Source organism: Gigantopelta aegis, chromosome 8, assembly GCF_016097555.1.
Source record: "Gigantopelta aegis isolate Gae_Host chromosome 8, Gae_host_genome, whole genome shotgun sequence".
Taxonomy (NCBI): Eukaryota; Metazoa; Mollusca; class Gastropoda; order Neomphalida; family Peltospiridae; genus Gigantopelta; species Gigantopelta aegis.
Genome location: NC_054706.1, coordinates 81,570,621 through 81,588,248, shown reverse-complemented (window position 1 = coordinate 81,588,248; position 17,628 = coordinate 81,570,621). Strand labels below are relative to the sequence as shown.

The 17,628-nt window shown below is 41.8% G+C and overlaps 1 protein-coding gene across 1 annotated transcript; it reads right to left on the bottom strand.

The window, feature by feature from the left end:
• Positions 1 to 1,138: 1,138 nt before the first annotated feature.
• Positions 1,139 to 16,435, bottom strand: LOC121378871. The gene is made up of 14 exons (XM_041507226.1): positions 16,256 to 16,435; positions 15,631 to 15,834; positions 15,019 to 15,131; positions 14,619 to 14,754; positions 13,746 to 13,954; positions 11,873 to 11,978; positions 11,051 to 11,300; positions 10,202 to 10,371; positions 8,617 to 8,763; positions 7,878 to 8,023; positions 6,310 to 6,452; positions 4,658 to 4,758; positions 3,388 to 3,532; positions 1,139 to 2,388 (listed from the first exon to the last, which is right to left on the bottom strand). The coding sequence occupies exons 1-14, from the start codon at positions 16,418 to 16,420 to the stop codon at positions 2,315 to 2,317; spliced, it is 2,109 nt and encodes a 702-aa protein (XP_041363160.1). The 5' UTR covers positions 16,421 to 16,435; the 3' UTR covers positions 1,139 to 2,314.
• Positions 16,436 to 17,628: the final 1,193 nt, after the last annotated feature.

The window sequence follows — 17,628 nt, the reverse complement described above, 5'->3', positions numbered from 1 at the left end:
TAGGAATACAAACAGACAGACATGAAAACACACAGCCACTCAAACAGACAAACATGAAAACACACAGCCACTCAAAGAGACATGAAAACACACAGCCACTCAGACAGACAAACAGACAGACATGAAAACACACAGCCACTCAAACAGACATGAAAACACACAGCCACTCAAACAGACAAACAGACAGACATGAAAACACACAGCCACTCAAACAGACAAACATGAAAACACACAGCCACTCAAACAGACATGAAAACACACAGCCACTCAGACAGACAAACAGACAGACAAGAAAACACACAGCCACTCAAACAGACATGAAAACACACAGCCACTCAAACAGACAAACAGACAGACATGAAAACACACAGCCACTCAGACATGAAAACACACAGCCACTCAGACAGACATGAAAACACAGAACCACTCAGACAGACATGAAAACACACAGCCACTCAGACAGACATGAAAACACACAGCCACTCAGACATGAAAACACACAGCCACTCAGACAGACATGAAAACACACAACCACTCAGACAGACATGAAAACACACAGCCACTCAGACAAACATGAAAACACACAGCCACTCAAACAGACACTGAAAATTGGAGGTGCTCTTAACTCTTAATAACTGAGTTAATACTACCAGTCATGCCATTGGTGGTTAACTTTGTTTCATCTGGCCAGTAAATTGATGGCATTGATTTAAACTCATACAATATACCAGCTACTGTACTCTGGAAACGTGTGCAGTTTTACTATAATAGGATGCTGTCCTGGGCACACACCTCGGCTATCTGGACTCGACTAACAGTGGTTAGTTGTTAGTCGTTAGTGAGAGAGAAGTCAATGTAATGGCCTTACACCTACCCACTGAGTTGTTAAACTCGCTCTGGGTGGGAGCCGATACCGGGGATCGAAACCAGTACCTTAGTCCTGCCAGTCGTAAGTCGGATGATTCAACCACTGCATTTGCGAGAAGGGTGATAGTATTCATAGTGTTTATGGTCATTGAAACGCTGCATGTAGGTCGCTTAGCCTCGTGTGCTGATACGTAAGTGATATTTGATGTGGAGGTATACACCTAGTAGCTAATTCCCTATATTTAGTAGTACATAAAAACATAACACAAACTATTATAATATACTTTATTTGCCTAAAAAGGCTCGTCAAATTGTATTTAAAAAACACAGCGTAAACACTAAAAAATATGCAACATAATATATTTTAGATGGAAAATGCGAACAACAAATACAACTTGTAACTGAAAACTGTCGTATGGATAATATCATCAGTTTGAAGTCGAGTCAAACAGTCATTTTACACATACGTTTTGCACAGATGTTATACAGTGTGTTTGCACAGAGCTTTTGCACAGATCTGATGAAAATCCAAAGGAAAATCCATAAATAAAACAACATTATTTTATGTAATCTGTAAATATTACAACGTCCAAACCACTAATATAGAACCAATTGTAAACTATAATGAAACCAATTGTAATATTTTCTAAACATACCTACTTTAAAATTAAAGGTGCATTGTCAAAGTTGCAAATGCCATATTTCACATTTTACATTTATTTATGATAACTAACTATACATTAATCAAGTTCATTATAAGTTTTGCTTACTTAAACAGAAAGCTATGTCATATGTTTTGGCTGAATATACTGTAGTTTTTAAACCCTTCCCGTTTATAGCTACTTTAACCTCATTTTTGTTTCTTTCAAAGCTGACCACAAAGAATTACAGATAGACATTGTGTGCAAAACAAGTATGCGAAAAACTGTGACGACACACATATTAAAAACATTGTTGGTCAAATACAAGACAACTAGATGGAGTTATTTGGTTGTATAACTTACATCTGAAATATATACTAAACAATAACTGATAATTACATTTGGCGAATGTCCATTATTATGCAACTTTGATAGATCCCCTTTAATATAGACAGTCTTGAAAGTAGAATTAGAATTCACATTTACTTGTTAGAATCTTCAAGATCAATCACACTAATAACTATAGAAATAGTTAAGTCGACACCGAAGCGAACATATAGTCCGCGTATCAGGCCATCCGCGATCACATATGTTGAAGGTCTTGTATTATAGCGTGTATGATACTTCAGGTTGAAAGTTACAGTTTTTAGCAACTACCTCGATATTCACTGAGTATTTTGAAAGAAGGTACACCACGTCATATAGAATATAGAATATAGTATTAGTACGTCAATGGAATTCACAGCAAATCTGGGCTTGGTCTCGGTAAGGGTAAACGTTTGCGTTGTGTGACGTCACTGGGCACGTTAGTTCTGCAGCAACATCCAGCCAATCGTGAGTATCGTCATCACAGTAACACTGGCTGTAGGAACAGCGCTACCTGGAAACAGAAAAGAAAGGAATGTGTGTTTAGCGAAGTCTCGACGTGTTTACGGCAACGGGCAACTCATTTTACGTGACCCTATCCACTAGGGTTCAGGCACGCCCACCCCGGATTCAGCCTCTGACGTGTTTACTCATCAGTAGAGGTGATTAATACACGGTCGTTTGGCAGGGCTTGTACAAAATGATGCTTGTAAAGAACAAAATCGAAATAAAAATCTTGTCTTGTACAACACTTCCCCCCCCTCCCCCCCCCCCCCCAATGTTTTTTTTTTTTTTTTTTTTAGGAAACACGTGTACTGTTTAGTTTAAGTAAATTTTCACTTGTTATCGTTTTAATCATTAAATCGCACCTTAAGTACTTATTGCTTTGACAAATTCTGTATGTTGTCTGTCATCCTAGTGAGTTTACCGGCCTCGGTGGCGTCGTGGCAGGCCATCGGTCTACAGGCTGGCAGGTACTGGGTTCGGATCCCAGTCGAGGCATGGGATTTTTAATCCAGATACCGACTCCAAACCCTGAGTGAGTGCTCCGCAAGGATCAATGGGTAGGTGTAAACCACTTGCACCGACCAGTGATCCATAACTGGTTCAACAAAGGCCATGGTTTGTGCTATCCTGTCTGTGGGAAGCACAAATAAAAGATCCCTTGCTGCTAATCGGAAGAGTAGCCCATGTAGTGGCGACAGCGGGTTTCCTCTCAAAAATCTGTGTGGTCCTTAACCATATGTCTGACGCCATATCACCGTAAATAAAATGTGTTGAGTGCGTCGTTAAATAAAACATTTCTTTCTTTCCTAGTGAGTTTCATATTCATTTGTATAACTATACATAGACTACTAATTCTGAATTTACTGTATTGGAAATATGAACAATCTGTTACTAGTATTAGACTATTGTAAGTGATCAGCCAGCTATTTGAACGCTCCCCCCCCCCCCCCCCCAGCAGTCTGTGATTGGCAGACACGAAGGCGTGCACTTCTCCCTGGAGACTCACCGCTGCCAAAGATGGTGTCGATGTTGATGGTTGTGATGCCAGACAGAGTGGAAAGCTGCGCCGCCGTCAAACTGCCGATCTGCGCATCTGTCACCTCATTGGCCTGTTCGGGGCTCAAGTACGCCAGCTTGTCCGTCGTGAAGACCTGTAATAAAACACAAGATCAGCTACATTAGCTAAACACTCTGACATGACCTGCTACAGTATTGGATGTATTTATATTGTTATTGACTATTGCATAGATCCTGTATTGAAATGGTAAAAAACCCTCTGTAACAGACGAACATCGTTTACCCTACCTAATAAATCTGAACATAAAATATACAGGGTGTATACATGTAGTGAGATTCACTGCCAACAAAACTATAATGTATTATTTTGTGTCAATGTACAGAGGAAACATTGGTTGGAACTATTACCTAATAATGTGTATGAGCGTGTTTGTACTATACAGTGTAATAACGTATTAGTACTACACAATGTAATAAAGACATTATTACTATACAGTATAATAACGAATTATTACTATACAGTATAATAATATATTATTACTATACAGTCTAATAATGTATTATTACTATACAGTCTAATAATGTATTATTACTATACAGTGTAATAACGAATTGTTACTATACAGTCTAATAAGGTATTATTACTATACAGTGTAATAACGAATTATTACTATACAGTCTAATAAGGTATTATTACTATACAGTGTAATAACGAATTATTACTATACAGTGTAATAACGAATTATTACTATACAGTCTAATAATGTATTATTACTATAGAGTGTAATAACGAATTATTACTATAGTCTAACAATGTATTATTACCATACAGTATTATTACTATACAGTGTAATAAGGTATTATTACTATACAGTGTAATAACGAATTATTACTATACGGTCTAATAACGAATTATTACTATACAGTCTAATAACGAATTATTACTATACAGTGTAATAATGTATTATTACTATACAGTGTAATAACGAATTATTACTATACAGTCTAATAATGTATTATTACTATACAGTCTAATAATGTATTATTAATATACAGTCTAATAATGTATTATTACTATACAGTGTAATAACGAATTATTACTATACAGTCTAATAAGGTATTATTACTATACAGTCTAATAACGTAGTATTACTATACAGTGTAATAACGAATTATTACTATACAGTGTAATAATGTATTATTACTATACAGTGTAATAACGAATTAGTACTGTACAGTGTAATATGTGATATACTCACCGTGGAGAACACGCTGGTTGGGACGGCGGCGACGGCCTCTTTGGTCATACTGCCGATAAGATCCTCTCCGAAATCCTCCAACACATTCTGAGGCAAACCACCTGTCAACAAAACACATCTACATATATGTAGTCAAACATAAACTCATACTCACTCACTCACTCACTCACTCACTAGACTCACTCACTAGACTCACTCAGTAGACTCACCCACCAGACTCACGCACAAGATTCACTCACTCACTCACTCAACAGACTCACTCAATAGACTCGATCACCAGACTCACTAACCAGACTCACTAAATAGACTCACTCACCAGATTCGCTCTCCAGACTCACTCACCAGACTCACTCAATAGATTCGCTCACCAGACTCACTCACCAGACTCACTCTCCAGACTCACTTACCAGACTCGCTCACCAAACTCACTCAATAGACTCACTCACCAGACTCACTCTCCAGATTCACTCACCAGACTCACTCAATAGACTCACTCACCAGACTCACTCAATAGACTCACTCTCCAGATTCACTCACCAGACTCACTCAATAGACTCACTCACCAGACTCACTCACCAGACTCACTCAATAGACTCACTCATTAGACTCGCTCATTCACTATACTACTCACTACTCACGCACTAGACTCACTCACTCACTCGACTCGCTCATTGATAGGTGGGATCACGCTCAATCACTAGACTCACTCACGCACTAGACTCACTCATTGATAGGTGGGATCATGCTCAGTCACTAGACTCACTCACGCACTAGACTCGCTCATTGATAGGTGGGATCACGCTCAGTCACTAGACTCACTCACGCACTAGACTCACTCACTCACTAGACTCGCTCATTGATAGGTGGGACTCACTCACGCACTAGACTCACTCACTCACTAGACTCGTTCATTGATAGGTGGGATCATGCTCAGTCACTAGACTGACTCACTCACTAGACTCGCTCATTGATAGGTGGGATCATGCTCAGTCACTAGAGTAAACACCTTTGGCTTTTGTTTATCGTGGACCTATTCCAAGTCTCCCACGATTGGTATATCAAAAACCGTGGTATGTATTGTCCTGTTTATGGGGAAATGCATATGAAATACCCCTATTGACAATGTGGCAAGTGAAGGTTTTAGGGTGGTGATGGTGTCAAGTCATGCTACCACAGAAAATAGTTTTTAAAATACTATCCACCCCAGTTTAAAAATGGATTAATATAAAAGTGATCCCGTTGCGGGCACCTTCTGACGCCTAAGCACATGCATACTCAATACATCATCACCATCATCATCATCATCATCGTCGTCATCATCATCATCAGCAGCAGCAGCAGCATCACCACCATCATCAACATCATCATCATCAGCAGCAGCATCACCACCATCATCAACATCATCATCATCGGCAGCAGCAGCATCACCACCATCATCAACATCATCATCATCAGCATCACCACCATCATCAACATCATCATCAACATCATCATCATCACCATCATCAGCATCACCACCATAATCAACATCATCATCATCATCATCATCACCACCATCACCATCACCATCACCACCACCATCAACATCATCATCATCAACATCATCATCATCATCATCATCATCATCATCACAACGATTCCACCCAACTAACCTGCCAGCAGTCCAAGTTCGGCCACAACGACGGGATCTTTAGAAGTCCAGTCATTTCCGAGGGCTTCGGCAATCTTCGTGCCCATCGCCGTCAGCTGGGCTTCGCTAAAACACGGAACACTGCCGAGATCCGTGGACGCCTCGCTGTCACAGACAGAAGAAAACACGTCATCAGTGTATACCCAGCGATAACAGTTATATGTGTAACTATTGATGAAAATGAAGTGCGTAACTATTAATAGACATGATAAATTATTTGAGAGAAAAAACGTCACCAGTATACCTAGTGATAACAGTTATATGCGTAACTATTAATAGACATGATACAGTATTTGAGACAAAAGACGTCACCAGTATACCTAGTGATAAAAGTTATATGCGTAACTATTAATCAGCATGAAAATGAAGTTCGTAACTATTAATGGGAATGATACATTATTTTAGAGAAAACACGTCACCAGCTTAGATAAAGTTATGTGCATAACTATCAATAGACATGGTAATTCATTTTAGACCAAAAAAGCTGCATGTCACTAATGTAGACTCCGCAATACAGGTTATGCGTATAATTATTAATGGGTATATGCATTATTTTAGACCAAACCAATTAATATATAACAACACAAACTTGCATTGGAAATGTTTGTAAAACACCTAGATACAAGTTTGTTTGTTTCGTTGAACAACACCACTAGAGCACATTGATTTGTTAATCATCGGCTATTTGATGTCAAACACTTGGTAATTTTGACACATTGACTCTTAGCGAGGAAACAAACAAACAGCACAAAACCAACACCACAAGCTATTGGATGTCAAACATATGGTAATTTTGCAATATATTCTTAGAAAGGAAACCTGCTACATTTTTTCATTAGTAGCAAGGAATCTTTTATATGCACCATCCCATAGACAGGACAGCACAAACCACGGCCGTTGATATACCAGTCGTGGTGCACTGGCTGGGGCGAGAAATAGCCCAAATGGGCCCACCGACGGGGATCGATACCAGACCGACCGCGCATCAGGCGGACGCTTTACTACTGGTCTACGTCCCCCTCATCTAGATACCAATACAAAGTGAAGTATTAACTGACGACACAAAGTGTGAATATCTGCAAACTACACAGCTAAGACAAAGTGAAGTATTAACTGACGACACAAAGTGTGAATATCTGCAAACTACACAGCTAAGATAAAGTGAAGTATTAACTGACGACACAAAGTGTGAATATCTGCAAACTACACAGCTAAGACAAAGTGAAGTATTAACTGACGACACAAAGTGTGAATATCTGCAAAATACACAGCTAAGACAAAGTGAAGTATTAACTGACGACACAAAGTGTGAATATCTGCAAACTACACAGCTAAGACAAAGTGAAGTATTAACTGACGACAAAAAGTGTGAATATCTGCAAACTACACAGCTAAGACAAAGTGAAGTATTAACTGACGACAAAAAGTGTGAATATCTGCAAACTACACAGCTAAGACAAAGTGAAGTATTAACTGACGACAAAAAGTGTGAATATCTGCAAACTACACAGCTAAGATAAAGCTCGCTACCTGATAACGGATGCTGGTATCGCCGTTATGTGGGAGTCGGTCAAACCGCACGCCAGATTGCCGAGCGTCGACAACGTGTTGGCCGTCAGTGCGGACGTGTCGGTCTGGGACGTGTTAGTCAGATACCTCAACAACAGCTTGTCCTTCTGTTCAACACAACAACGACGACAACACGCGTTATAAAATAGTCAATAGAGGGAGAAACGAAACGAACACAAAATACATATTTATTATTCTACACAGGAAAACATGCAAGGAAAACCAAACACATATTTAATATTCTACACAGGAAAACGTGCAAGGAAAACAAAATACATATTTAACATTCTACACAGGAAAACGTGCAAGGAAAACAAAACACAACTGATAAAATATTTCAATTTATGGCTATTGGCTATATATGTACACTAATAATTATGTCAGTGTCAGGTTTAGGCTCATCATAACTGACACTGAAACAGTTTTCGGAATACCCAAAACAAGGAAAGGAATGTTTGTCCCCACCTCCTACCAAGTGGAAACTGCTATTATTACTTGTCGTTAAACAGTGACACAAAGTAACCCGTGGCCACCCCCACATATATCACAAATAGTATGTTATGCCTTGATTGTGTTTTCAAAACCACGACCAGTATAGGGACTGCCCTACTGCAGCTGACTGGTATTTCTAAAACCACATTACAGCCGTGTAACACACTGTCCACTGACGCCCGTCTACCCGCGACAGTGGCGCCCTCACCTTGGTAAACACGTGCTGCGCGATTCCCGTCACGGTGTCGTCGCTCAGCAGTAGTTTGTCGATGTCGGCGTCATCCAGGGAGTCGAGCAGTCGTCCCGCCGCGATGACGTCATCAGCCGTCCACGTGCGCGTGTCACTATTGATTCCCTGAAATAGTTTAAAGTGTTTGTTTTGTTTAACGACACCATTGATTTAGTAATCACTAGCTATTGGATGTCAGACATTTGGTGATTTTTTTATAGAGGAAACCCGCTACATTTTTCCATTAGTAGCAAGGAATATTTTATATGCACCATCCCACATATAGGATAGCACATACCACGGCCTTTGATATACAAATCGTGGCGCACTTACAAGAACGAGAAATAGGCCACCTGGCCCACTTACAGGGATCGATCCTAGACCGATCGTGCATCAAGCAAGCGCTAAACCACTGGGTTAAGTCCTGCCCCCCCCCCCCCCACCCCCCCCCCCTACAAAAATAGAGAAAATATGTCACTACTGACACCCTGTAATAGAAATTATAAACATGTCACTACTGACACCATGTAATAGAAATTATAAACATGTCACTACTGACACCATGTAATAGAAATTATAAACATGTCACTACTGACACCCTGTGATAGAAATTATAAACATGTCACCACTGACACCATGTAATAGAAATTATAAACATGTCACTACTGATACCCTGTAATAGAAATTATAAACATGTCACTACTGACACCATGTAATAGAAATTATAAACATGTCACTACTGATACCATGTAATAGAAATTATAAACATGTCACTACTGATACCCTGTAATAGAAATTATAAACATGTCACTACTAATACCCTGTAATAGAATGTCCAGGTCTGTAGTATAGACTGATCCACGATCCACGCTAAATACAGAGAATTCTAGGGACTTAGAACAGGGCAATGCTGCAACCCCCACTGGCACTTAAACCTCTGCTGTAATCGACTACCTGTCATTTACAATATGCGTTGAACTAGCAGTGCAATCGCAACCCCTATTGTACTTCAACCGGCCTCATTGGTGTCGTGGTTAAGCCATCTGACATAAGGCTGGTAGGTACTGGGTTCGCAGCCCGGTACCGGCTCCCACCCAGAGCAAGTTTTAACGAGTCAATGGGTAGGTTTAAGACCACTACACCCTCGTCTCTCTCACTAACTACTAACAACCACCTACTGACATAAGGCTGGTAGGTACAGGGTTCGCAGCCCGGTACCGGCTCCCACCCAGAGCGAGTTTTAACGAGTCAATGGGTAGGTTTAACACCACTACACCCTCGTCTCTCTCACTAACCACTAACCCACTGTCCTGGACAGACAGTCCAGATAGCTGAGGTGTGTGCCCAGGACAGCATGATTGAACCTTAATTGGATATAAGCACGAAAATCAATTAATGAAAAATGAAAAAAAAATTTAACCCACTTTTCGAATTGATTATTTTTATTTACAAAACGTATTTTAATCATTACATATGACGTTTTTAACAGATTAAACCATATTTTACGACGTGTAAATATCGCTACACCAGCACCCGCCCCTTAACCCCGCGCCTGAATACTTACTGCTTTCAGTTTGGCGGCCAGTGAGACGAGGACGTCAGCGGCGAAATCTGTTTTTTGGAACTCGGGCAGACAGTTGACGAAGTCAGCGGCATCCATCGTGTCGACCTGGGCCGCGCTCAGGAACGATAACTCTCCGTTGAAGTCCTGGAGAAGATCGCACGTGATGGTGTCTGGAGGAACAACGCGGAACGTCAAGTTAAACTCTGTTTTATCGACTCTGTTTTGTTGGCAGCAAATCATGTTTTATATGTAGAAAGGCAGCACAGCAAATACTACGACCTTTGATATACCTGTCGTGGGGCACTGATTGGGATGGGAGAAAACGCAATAAAACCGTAGAAAGGGTTCGTTCCTTCGACTAATTGAGGCCCCCCCCACCCCACCCCCCACCCGAAATATAAAGAGCAAACAATAGCTAAGGAGCCATTCATAATTATCACTGTTTTCACGAGCTTACAAACCGGTGTTCGCTGGTAGTGTTTAGCCATTGTCATCAAAACGCAAACCTAGCCACCAGTGTGAGACAAGACTGACAGGTACCCCAAGCAGCACGCCCGAGTACTAAAACTATAGTTACATATATAACTGGTTCTATTGTTTAGGGGAACTGTGGAAGCACTGACGTTTGAAGGCGGAAACAAACGTGGCAGTCTACTCTACTTCTTGCGATTCACCTTCTCACAGAAAGCATTCACGTAGTAATGGAACAACTTATAGCCAATATGATGCATTGCTATTCAATTCTAACTTATCTACTTCCTACAAGACGCACACATTCACGAAACCAACTCACTGTGTGAATCTACTTTATGTTTTTAATCATGTGACATTTAATTCCCTCCTATTTACCTGTTGCACGCTTCCTCCTCCTGCCCCCCATGGGGAGTCCTCCTCCATCGACTCCATCCTTCTCGTTGCGCGCCTTGACGTTCTGCATGACGCCCATCAGGAAGGCGGCCAAGTCGGCCATCTCGGCGTGCTCCCGAGTCTTCTCAGCCTCGCTCACCTCCTTCGAGTTGCGCAGCCGCTTCTCCTCGCGATCCCGCGCCAACCCCTCAAATATACTCCGCGTGGACGTGCTCAGCGCCTCCTTCTGGTCCTGTAGTACATACCAGCAAGTTTTATCTCAGTTGAGTGCAAGATATGTTAGTGTAACGACAGTTTATGTCTAATTTTGTGTTAAATCATTATGTATAGACATAACAACATAACATGGTGGTGTTATTCTCTCATTGGAGAAGCTGCAGAAGTATTTTCACCGCTATGTTTGATTGCTAGGGTATTTATCATTAATAAAGATTATAATTAAAATGTAATAGTCTCACACTTACTAAAATTAGAGAGAAATATTCTTATGGTATACATATATCAGAATGTCATTACTGAATGTTTGTCTCGGTTATAGTCCTTCATGAGATGTGTAACGCATTTGCCTCGGTGTCTGTCTGTGTGTGTGTGTGTGTGTGTCTGTGTGTGTGTGTCTGTGTGTGTGTGTGTGTGTGTGTCTGTGTGTGTGTGTCTGTGTATGTATGTGTCTGCGTGTGTGTGTGTGTGTGTGTGTGTGTGTGTGTGTGTGTGTGTGTGTACTCTGTACTATAGATTTACAGTATCTCCAACAGAAAGCCAGTGACATAGCTATGTATAATGTCGATATACACATGCTACACTTACGTTAGACAGATTAGCGAGGTCCGTTTGGAGTGTGGCCAAGTATTGGTAAATCAGTGAGCCCATGCTTGCTAGTCGCTCTGGTTCCTCGGATATCTTCACCGAGTTTCTGAAAGAACATTCATAATGGTATCAACTTTAAACATGTCCTGGTCCTCAGTCGTCAATAAAATCGGGCTGTCCCACGGCACTAGATAACCATCTGAGGTAGCAGAGGAGCACAGTAGTGGTAGGAAGTATCTCTTGGTACACATATGATCAGTGTAGACAAAACGGCAAACTGTAAATGACTCGAACAGCCACAAGATACAACATCACAGTACGGTTCTGGAGACAAGGATTCCGATGTGAAGTTAAAGGTAGGCGATTATGAAAAACTGCACAAGATGATAAAACATTACAGGAAATAGAACGCCAATTACTGACTTGCAGTTATAAACAAAATAAAATGTACCTAATACTAACTAGCGAATATAAACCTAATACTTGCGAACATCTACGGAACAATAACATGCGAATATAGACCTAATACTCGCGAACATCTACGGAACAATAACATGCGAATATAGACCTAATACTCGCGAACATCTACGGAACAATAACATGCGAATATTGACCTAATACTCGCGAACATCTACGGAACAATAACATGCGAATATTGACCTAATACTCGCGAACATCTACGGAACAATAACATGCGAATATAGACCTAATACTCGCGAACATCTACAGAACAATAGACCTAATACTCGCGAACATCTACGGAACAATAACATGCGAATATAGACCTAATACTCGCGAACATCTACGGAACAATAACATGCAAATATAGACCTAATACTCGCGAACATCTACAGAACAATAGACCTAATACTCGCGAACATCTACGGAACAATAACATGCGAATATAGACCTAATACTCGCGAACATCTACAGAACAATAGACCTAATACTCGCGAACATCTACGGAACAATAACATGCGAATATAGACCTAATACTCGCGAACATCTACGGAACAATAGACCTAATACTCGCGAACATCTACGGAACAATAACATGCGAATATTGACCTAATACTCGCGAACATCTACGGAACAATAACATGCGAATATTGACCTAATACTCGCGAACATCTACGGAACAATAACATGCGAATATAGACCTAATACTCGCGAACATCTACGGAACAATAGACCTAATACTCGCGAACATCTACGGAACAATAACATGCCAATATAGACCTAATACTCGCGAACATCTACGGAACAATAACATGCAAATATAGACCTAATACTCGCGAACATCTACAGAACAATAGACCTAATACTCGCGAACATCTACGGAACAATAACATGCGAATATAGACCTAATACTCGCGAACATCTACAGAACAATAGACCTAATACTCCCGAACATCTACGGAACAATAACATGCGAATATAGACCTAATACTCGCGAACATCTAACTTGTGAATATAAAGCTGATATTAACTTGTGAATTTAAACCTAATATTAACTTGTGAATATAAAATAATACTTATTGTTGAGTATAACCTAATAGTAACTTATATAACTTGCGAATAAAAACCTAACACTTGTTAGTGTAAACCTAACACCAACTCGCGAGAGTACACCTAACACGAACTTGCGAGTGTACACCTAACACCAACTCGCGAGTGCACACCTAACACTATCTCGCGAGTGCACACCTAACACTAACTCGCGAGTGGACACCTAACACCACCTTGCGAGTGTACACCTAACACCACCTTGCGAGTGTACACCTAACACCACCTTGCGAGTGTACACCTAACACCACCTTGCGAGTGTACACCTAACACCACCTTGCGAGTTAGTTTCAAGCCTCTTACTAACCTGTCGGCCAAATTCTTCAAGCGCTCGACAACGGCCTGTTTGGTGTCGCTATCCATGTGTACACTGGCGCACTGCGCGATGTCTTCCAGGAACGTCTCGAACACGTCCCACTCGAACTTGGAGATGAGTTCTTTAGACGCACCGCACCACATGAAGGGACCGTACTTGGCTACGTCCTCCATCGTTATGGAACTCTTGCCGCCAAAATTCTGGATGCAAAATAAATAAATAAATACAATTAATAATAACATGTAGGCATGGATCCTAAGCGTAGGTACCCTCCCATGACAGACAGACAGACATATATTTTATTTAATTGTCACTTTACGCACGTAATAATAAAATACAATATAAAAGTACAAAATGTGTTTCCTACAGGAATTATGAGAGACTATCAGTAATAATATAGAAACAAAGAGACACAAACACAGAGCATTTAGCGGATGAATACAATGAGGTTATTGTTTAATAGTAATTAAATGAAAATCCTCTTGGTCAGCTGGGTGGTTTTGGGGGGATTTTTTTTTTTTTGTGGGAGGTGGGGGTGGGGTTGTTTGGGGGGGGGGGGATGGGAATACCTAAGTGATTTTTCCGGAAGATATGACTCCTTAGTTTCTAGCACAAGTCTCCCTGAACGCCTGTCAGATCCCACAATCTGAGACCGCTCGGTAGAGTAAGAATAACACTTGGACTATCTTGCCACTGGACGCGTGAACCAATGACGTCATGTTACTCACGACGTGTTACTCACATCGCTGTTGGACCCCTAAACCTACAATGACGTGTTACTCCCACGAGGTCGAGTTACTCACATCGATGTTGGATCCCTAAACCTACAATGACGTGTTACTCACACGAGGTCAAGTTACTCACATCGATGTTGGACATGGCGTTTGTCATCAGTTTCATCTGAGCTCGCGTGTTCTTCTTGAGGGCGGACATCGTCTTCCCCAGACCCTTGAACAATCCGCGGAGAGACTTGGCCTGGAACTTCGTCAACAGGCTCTTGCTGCACGGTCACACATATAATATGGTGGTCAGTTCATACAGGTATAATACATTTTAATTTAAAAAAGACGAAATGAATGAAAGAATGGATGGATGAGTGAATGAACGACTGAATAAACGATTAAATTAATAAATATTTAAAACAATTTAGTACACCCTGTCTAAATAATATTTAATATTTTGTTATTCGTTCACTTATTTATAAAACTTACCCTGGTAGCCTAGTCTATAGTACAAGTAATCTTGTAAACTTTAGTATACTTACTTGGCATCAGCGAAAAACGGAGCCGTTTCTTGAGCAATGCTCGGTTCCACGCACACATCGGATCCTTCGTCGAGACCATAGACCTTCGTCAGCTTCTCCTTAACAATCTGTCGCTGTGAGACAGAAAATAGAAACACTGCCAAATATAAAGTCAATGTGGCTGAGAATGTAACCGAAAATAAACATTAAGAGCATGATTTACGAAATGCAGGTGTTTTATCATTGTAAATGTATGTAGTTGCACGTGTGTAAGTCAAACTTTGTAAATTCGGTCCGAAGTCAGCATTGTGGAAGAAGAAAAGAATGCTTGTTTAACGACACTTCAACACATTGTAAACTAGAGCTATCGGTATGTTCATCAAAGGGTTATTTCTAACAGTGAGACCCTACAGGATGTTCCTACCAAAAAACCCAGCAAATAATCTTTTATATGAACCTTTTCTAAACGGCTTTTAACCTAAAATGTCGTAGTTGGTTGGGGCCTCATGCCAATGAACGATTTATACAATCATTTGTATTGGCTGATATAATTTTGACGTCCATCTTACAATTTCAGTTTGGACGGTAGTTGCTTCAAAACATTTTGTTTTGGCCAATCATTATTATTTTTACCTTTTTCTGCGGCATGTTTTCTACATCTACATCCTTGAGCCCGTCCACGAACGTGCTGTCTTCCGGAAGTCGTCTGATGTCGTCATTCCTACCTCCCATGATGAAGAGCGACACGACCTTCTTGAATCTCTGGCCCGTGTAGTTCGTGTTGCGGTCAGAAACCTCGCCGTACTTCCGCTTCAGAGACTTTACCACCGCCGCAGCCTACACGCAGGGGAAGAAAAACACATACTTTAAAGACGCCACCGAGGCCGGTCCAGTACCAGCAAGTGCACAACCTGATAGTGATGTGCAATAACTCTACACATATTTTCCTCCTGCTAACCTCCAACATAGACAACCCACTAGCTGCGAGGTGTGTCCAGAACAGTGTACTTGAACCGTAATTGAATATAAGAACAAAAATACTTTTGATGAATGTTACATGTCCAGGACAGTGTGTTTGAACCGTAATTGAATATAAGAACAAAAATACTTTTGATGAATGTTACATGTCCAGGACAGCATGCTTGAACCGTAATTGAATACAATAATAAAATACATTTTAAGAATGTGTTGATGAAGACAATAACATTCTAACATCTTCTGTACATCTCTATGACGGAAGCAGACGTCTGTGACTCACCATCTTGTGCGTGCCGTCCACGACCTCAGCGACGCCCTCCATGTCCCCCAGCTGGTCGATGTCGAGGTTGTTCATCTTAGACACGTCCACCATCTTGGCGAACTCAGAGGCGCCCTTGAACTTCTTCAACATGTCCGCCATGTCCAAATCAGATTTCTGCTTCATCTGTGTAACACAACATCAGGCAATAGTAAAGTATATGTAACACAACATCAGGCAATAGTAAAGTATGTGTAACAAACAGGACAATTTACACACAACCTGGCACACAGTAGAGATAGGATAGGGCCCCGTCCAACCTGGCACACAGTAGAGATAGGGCCCCGTCCAACCTGGCACACAGTAGAGATAGGCACACAGATAGGGCCCCGTCCAACCTGGCACACAGTAGGGTCCCGTCCAGACACAGTAGAGATAGGGGGCCCCGTCCAACCTGGCACACAGTAGAGATAGGGGGCCCCGTCCAACCTGGCACACAGTAGGGCCCCATCCAACCTGGAGAGATAGGGCCCCGTCCAACCTCCAACCTGGCACACAGTAGAGATAGAGATAGGGCCCCGTCCAACCTGGCACAGAGATAGAGATAGAGATAGAGATAGGGCCCCGTCCAACCTGGCACACAGTAGAGATAGAGATAGGGCCCCGTCCAACCTGGCAACCTGGCACACAGTAGAGATAGAGATAGGGCCCCGTCCAACCTGGCACACAGTAGAGATAGGGCCCCGTCCAACCTGGTACACACAGTAGAGATAGAGATAGGGCCCCGTCCAACCTGGCACACAGTAGAGATAGAGATAGGGCCCCGTCCAACCTGGCACACAGTAGAGATAGAGATAGGGCCCCGTCCAACCTGGCACACAGTAGAGATAGAGATAGGGCCCCGTCCAACCTGGCACACAGTAGAGATAGAGATAGGGCCCCGTCCAACCTGGCACACAGTAGAGATAGAGATAGGGCCCCGTCCAACCTGGCACACAGTAGAGATAGAGATAGGGCCCCGTCCAACCTGGCACACAGTAGAGATAGAGATAGGGCCCCGTCCAACCTGGCACACAGTAGAGATAGAACCTGGTAGAGATAGGGCCCCGTCCAACCTGGCACACAGTAGAGATAGAGATAGGGCCCCGTCCAACCTGGCACACAGTAGAGATAGAGATAGGGCCCCGTCCAACCTGGCACACAGTAGAGATAGGGATAGGGCCCCGTCCAACCTGGCACACAGATAGGGTCCCGTCCAGAGACACAGTAGAGATAGGGCCCCGTCCAACCTGGCACACAGTAGAGATAGGGCCCCGTCCAACCTGGCACACAGTAGAGATAGGGCCCCGTCCAACCTGGCACACAGTAGAGATAGGGCCCCGTCCAACCTGGCA